The sequence below is a fragment of the Biomphalaria glabrata genome, chromosome 16, assembly GCF_947242115.1.
Source record: "Biomphalaria glabrata chromosome 16, xgBioGlab47.1, whole genome shotgun sequence".
In the NCBI taxonomy this organism is placed as follows: Eukaryota; Metazoa; Mollusca; class Gastropoda; family Planorbidae; genus Biomphalaria; species Biomphalaria glabrata.
Window position 1 is genome coordinate 5,586,949 of NC_074726.1, and position 6,665 is coordinate 5,593,613.

At 34.7% G+C, this 6,665-nt stretch overlaps 1 protein-coding gene across 1 annotated transcript; it reads right to left on the reverse strand.

The window, feature by feature from the left end:
* Window positions 1–1,223: 1,223 nt before the first annotated feature.
* On the reverse strand, window positions 1,224–4,010 carry LOC106062596 (uncharacterized). The gene is made up of 3 exons (XM_013220892.2): window positions 3,872–4,010; window positions 3,089–3,117; window positions 1,224–2,943 (listed from the first exon to the last, which is right to left on the reverse strand). The coding sequence occupies exons 2-3, from the start codon at window positions 3,104–3,106 to the stop codon at window positions 1,360–1,362; spliced, it is 1,602 nt and encodes a 533-aa protein (XP_013076346.1). The 5' UTR covers window positions 3,107–3,117; window positions 3,872–4,010; the 3' UTR covers window positions 1,224–1,359.
* Between the last annotated feature and the right edge of the window lie 2,655 nt (window positions 4,011–6,665).

A 6,665-nucleotide genomic window follows, 5' to 3' on the forward strand; every position in this document is an offset into this window, starting at 1 on the left:
AGGCTAGGTGTCTGAGTGGTAAGCTGCTTATCCTCCGAACCAACGGGTACTTTGTTCAAATCCGGGTGAAGACTGGTATTTTTATTTTAAGGACTTTAAGGACGCTCCTCAATCCTCCCAGCTCTACTGCCTTTAGTTGGGTAAAGGTAAAGTCAATATAGGGCATTGTGCTGGATACATGGCACCCTCTTTAATCGTTGGCCACAAAAAAAGATGACCTTCACATCATTTGCTCTATATATCGTATGATCTATAGGGGATATTCACTTTCGTTTTCTCTTATGTTAATTACTTAATGGTCTTTCTAATGGTTGCGTATGAATATTTTCAACCAAAAACGTGCACATATTTTATAACAAACAGAATCAAATAAACTACAGAAACAAAACATAAACACGCATTATGATTATTATAACACGTAGTGTCAAAAGAGTGCCATAATATATCAAGACTTTTCACTCCACCCGAATGAAGGACAACCATAATAGTTGAGAAATATTGAGAATCAAAAGTTATTAATCCACAGGGTTAGACTCTTCTATTCAAATTGTATAACATGGAACACGCAAACTCAATTATTAGTTAGTTCTCCTTTCAGAACTAGCGATACGTAGAGTCATGTGTTTCTGTGACCCATGGTTAACGAGGGTGTCAAGCGGCCAGCACAACGATCTTTAGTTTTCCACTACTAATGTTAGGAACCCATTAGAGCTGGGTTGTCTCAGAGGTGCCCTGAAGTTAAAAATCACAGTCTTCACTAGCATTCGAACCCGGAACCGCAGGCCCTGCACCGTTTGGCCACGGCGCCTCTCAATGATAAGTTGCTACTGTTAAATTGTAATTTTAATTAACAGACAGAAAATGAAAAAAAAATACATTATGCATTATGTATGGCATATTAAGATGTCTCCGACTCCGAAGAGTAAAGATGAGTCAAATATCCCACGTGACAACTTAAAAGTATTATGCAGACAAAGTGACTGTTCGCCTAAATTTATTAAAGATTTTTTTGTGTCAGTCTATAACAAGGTCTTTCTTCTGGACCCACTGTGTCTGTAACGAGTTCGAGTTCTTCGGTTGTCTCTTTCAGAGGCCATGTGTTACCAACATTTTTTTTCTTGACAGTGAGTGCGAAAATTGCGTCTTATCAAATCGTTATCGCTCTACCGGAGGGGGCTTAGAGAAAACCATTCTAATCATACAAAAGAAAATAAGTCACTCAGTTTGTTTTTATGAACTTTATTTTTACATTTTGAATTGAATCGCTACTCCAATTACTTAATTACAACGTTGTATTTATTAGAAGAAAAAAAACAACAACACTTTTCTTTTTAAATATTGTGAAAATAAACGGACGTTCTACAAAAATGTACATTTAAAATTTTGTGAAAATTTGAGTGTGTTTGACTTCTTTAGATTATTGTATTCTACAAAATGTTCCAAAAGTTCAGCTCTAAGTTTTTCTGTTAATTCAATTTCCTTAAGTCTTAACGCTTTCCCTTCATCTATAACTCTTTTAAACACAAAGTCCTGAGTTATCGTTCTTTCTAACTCTTCTCTTTTCTCCACGACATCCTTCTGTTTAGCCTTGTATTTGTCTCTTAAATCTTTTTCTTTACTTATCATGCTTTTCATTTTATCCATGTAGTTTTTTTGTAAAGTTATATCAAGATGCATAATATCATACTCAATTTTAGCTATTTCTTTGGACAGTTGGTCAATCTGTTTAGTTTTGTGGGGTTCATCTCTTTCTTCTACCTTTAAATCACTTTCACCTTCTTGACTTTCTATAAGTTTTTCTAGGGTGCTCTTTCTTTTGATAAGTTTGTGTTCGAACTCAATGAGTTTCTTATTACGCTCGTTTTCAATTGCCCTTTTGAAAGATTCTTCTTTTTTTTGGAGTTTGCCAAGCTTTTCATTAATTTTCTCCATAAGTTCGGAGTATGCAGAATTTTGGATGTTATACGCTGAAATACGCAAGTATAGTTGATTAGACTCGTAATCAAAACTCTTTTTATTTGTTTTATTTTCCTCTTCAAGATTCTTCATGTCTTTAAACAGTGAAAGTATAGATGTTTCTATTTTTGATACGAGCATCGATGCTTTTTCTGACTCCTCGGCGTTTGATCTTTGAAACATCTTTTTCAAGTAAGAAATGCGCCCAACTATCTCTTCTGACGGCTCTAAGTTTTCTTGAGAATCTATGATTAGTCTTACCTCTTCTAAAATCAGACTAATCTCTATGAGATTTTCAGGGGATATCATTTTTTCCTGTCGCAATATTCTTTCCCGGATCTGTTCGGCTTCCTTGAAGTAATGATCTGTATATCGCCTTCCATTATTGTTAAGGGAACGAATCATTTGAATCAAATCCTCTATTTGTGAGTTTTTAATATTTTCATCATCTGTCATATTGTCAAGCATAATTGCTCTAAAGTCACATTCTTTCAGAAGATCTTTGAATGCATCTTTTTGTTCTTTTAGCCATTCTTGGATAGTTTTCCCAGGATAGTTTCTTCTAAATTCATCCCCTTGAGTTATTGTCAGTATGCAGTAATCTCGAACGATATTTTTACCAAATATTTCTTTCAACTGCAGGACTGAGTCATATTCTTCTTTGGTGAATCTGGTGTTATATTTGTACACCACAAGAAAAGCGTGATAGCCCTCGGGGTTTAAAATGACTGCATCCTTCATTTCTTTCATTAGAAGTTCTTTTCTTTCGTTGTCGTCCTCAATACTTGACGTGTCCGCCACCCCAGGCGTGTCCACCACTTTGATGATAGTTTCTTGGTATCTCCTGACTTCAAACTGTACTTCCGTTGTCACTGACGATGTGCTAGGTGACGAATGAAAAACAGTACGACCTAAGATGGAATTACCTGTGGCACTTTTACCGTGACCCGTCTTTCCAAGTAGAAGTACATCTATATTAGATATTTCCTGAAAAAAACAACAATATATATATATATATTACTGAAACATATTAAGAAATAATTTATATTATAATAATTATCGCTTTCAATTATCCTATTCAGTCTAATAAGTTAGTACCTACTTGTTTAGAATTTACAAAAAAACATGTTACCTTAGGTATGAAAGACATTTGACTTATTTCTGTAGAAAAAAAGAAACACGCCAAAAATTACGATGAAGTATTTCACAAGAAAAACTTATAAAAATACTTTTTTAAAAAGACAGTAAATCCTTAATGCAACATAAAAAGCGATGGTTTTTTTTTTCCCTAAAAAAAAATGATATTAGATTTTAAAAAATACTTTTCACTCCGCCCCCTTCCCATTCTATCCAAGAAAGAATTCTGGTTAAGTGAAAGAATAGATCTAGTACACTTTAAAATATGCCAATGTTAAGCATTTAGATCTAGACTGAGAAAACGATGCGAAAAATGTTTCCCAAGCATTTTGTGTTATTAACCCTTTGTATCGATAAATATTTACACTGGCTATTCACGAACTCGATAGTTCTTTTAAGAAAGCGTTAGTCCGTTAAAGAACGTGATAGCCCTTTCAAAACCGATGTTGGACTTACAATTCTTGAATAGATCTCTGGCCAGATATATACATTTATTAATACGTTTATTAAATTGTTTATTTGAAAAATAATAAGTCATATACTAGATTTTTCCCCGTGTGGTCAACAACGAGCCAGTTACTCTTTTGTCAGCGATAAACATGAACTGTTAATTTCTAAAGAAATCGTTTTGACATTTTAAAGAGCGTCGATGTTGTAGCTCCACGTATAACATCATAGGTAACCCTATTAAATAAAAATACAAATCGTGTAATAAAATAGTTCAGTAATAGTAGACACACCAAAACGTACGCTCCTGTAATTGATTTATATTACTTACGTTAGCCTTCACTCACAAAAAAGAAAATCACTTGTGGTCAGACAGTAATGTCAATTCAGCTTATATCTACAGAGAAACAGAAAGTTTCGCTGAACCTAATGTCATCAGGTTTGATTACTAATGTAATAATAGTTAAATTAGGTCACAGTACAATTACTAGAACACATAGGAAATAAAGCTATGCAAAGAAAACATTAAGTTTTTCTCCGTTTCTCTCTCGTTCTCCCTCTCTTTCTTCCTCTCTTTCTCCCTCTCTTTCTCCCTCTCTTTCTTCCTTTCTTTCTTACTCCCTCTCTTTTTCCCTCTCTGTCTCCCTTTCTTTCTTTCTTTCTCCCTCTCTTTCTTCCTTTCTTTCTTTCTCCCTCTCTTTCTTCCTTTCTTTCTTTCTCTCTCTCTTTTTCCCTCTCTGTCTCCCTTTCTTTCTCCCTCTCTTTCTTCCTTTCTTTCTTTCTCCCTCTCTTTCTTCCTTTCTTTCTTTCTCCCTCTCTTTATCTCTATTTTTCAATTGAAATTTACTCTTTACTTTCGTGTCTATTTTTTTCTCTCCCTTTCCTTGATATGTCGACTTTCTCTCCTTGTCTTTACACCTTTCTCTCTCCCACTCCCTCTATTATTCTTCTTTTCTGTTTTATCCTCTCTTTTCCTCCATCACTATCTATCACTTTCTTTTTTTTTCTTCCTCTCTCTTCATTTCTTTCTTCACTTTTTTCCCCGTATAATTGTATCTTTTTTTATCTCTGTTATTGATAATCCCTTCTTTGTCAATCTTTTCTTTTATATCTTTCCGTTCTTCGTTATTCTAGGTTCTGCCTGCTACTAGCTCTCTCTTTTTTTTAATTTCCTTTACGCTCGTTTCTATAACTGTGAACTTGAAATCAAGTTAGTGAGGGAACCAAATGAAAGAAAATCTTAAAGCAGTGACGCCCAATCTAATTTGGTCTGCGGGCAATTTAAATTTTCAACATTCGTGTCGCGGGCCATATCACCGAAAAGGTAGGCTACAGAAACAAACTTAAATTGAACTCAAAGTATTTTATTAGAAACCCGTGGATCTAATGCTAACATTAATTAGTGGGATATTGTTTTTTTTTTTTCTTTTTTTTCTTTTACGTGACGGAAATAGGCTTCATTTCTCTGCTTAAAACGTGTGCAACAATGTAGCTATTTTTACCACCGACTTTTGTTTATTGCACCTGTAAATATTCCTATCAATTCTCCAATTTCTGGGCGAAGTTTAACATCAAGAATGCCGCAATTTGTATTTGATAATGAATGGGGTTTTTTTTATCAAGATAGTCAAATTTTTTATAAAGGCAAATATGTTGGCTTATTATAATTTGAAAAAAAGTAGAGGTCATTTCATTTTTCCTGGTGGTCTACATTTAATGTCCCAGTTCATAAACATACAAAAGTCATTGCACAATCCGTCAGAGAAAAAGTGAGGTCCCTAACGTAAAAAAAAAAAAGATACAATTGTTCACATTTTTTTTTGTAAGGGGAATTTTCTACTGTTTGTGCTGACGTTTTAGCGGGCCGGTGGGAACCACGTGGATGGTCTAATCTTGCTCGCGGGCCGTATTTTGGGCATCACTGCATTAAATTATTAAAAAATAGTGTCAAACGGTCTTGTCTCATAATACCTTTTAAATTACATTCGTGCCTCAATGGAGAAGATGGCAATGTCTTTTAAAACATTAGGCAATTTCATGTTTACAGAATAATCTAATTAGCAAGAACCAAACACATATTCAATTAAATGTAAAACTATCTTTTTAATAGTACAATTTAAGTAATATAGTACATTATAGAAATGTTTTCTACCATACCAAAACAAATGGCAGCCTGGTCGTGCGGTTTGCACGCTGGACTGTCGTGTACAGATTTATCGATGGTCCCGGGTTCAAACCCTGCCCGCTCCCATCCCCCGTCGTCCTGCGGGAGGTTTGGACTAGGAAGTAATTATCTTGAACTCTGAAGGAACATCCGAAACATGTAAAACATTTTACAAATTGTAATTTATGGTTTATGTATTTATTTATGCACTTTTTACCACTGCAAGGTATATTGCACTATTTGTGCACGTTTTTTTTTACTGCAAGATATGTTATTGTTCGTGCACTTTATGCTACTGCAAGGTATAAGGCAACATAAATGCACTTTTTACCATTGGAGAATCAAGTTTTCCAAGTTTAAAAATTTGTATAAAAAAACATAATCTCTCTAAGACCTATAGATAGCTAATTTCATAACAAGTAAAATAAGTTAAGTTTCAACATTCAGACATTACGATCTATAAAGTTAAAGGTTATCTGTTTCTTTTGGTCAACGGTTAACGAGCATGGTGTTATGTGGCCAGCACAACGACCAACCGCCTTTTCTTTCCCCAACTAAAGTCAAGTTCCCACTAGAGTTGGGTGGACTCAGGGGCGCCCTAAAAAACACCGAAATTCAAAATCCCAGTCTTCACCGAGATTCGAACCCGGGACTTCAGGTTCAGAAGCCAAGCTATTATCCATTCGACCACTGCGCCCCACATTTCAAAACAAATATGCCATTAGTTAACTAGAGGTAATAAACGAGATTTGATATAAGAGAAACTCTCACTTATTGAAACTATAGCTCAATTGATTTATATTTAGTTGTCAATATAAATGTTGAATTGAGTGTCCTTGACACTGTTGAGATAATCGTGAACCTGTGCAATGGAGACGTTAAACTTCACTTGTTCCGTTATCTCCACGAACTTGGAACTTAGATTTACCAAAATTTATCTGACGAAAGGTCACCTCTATCC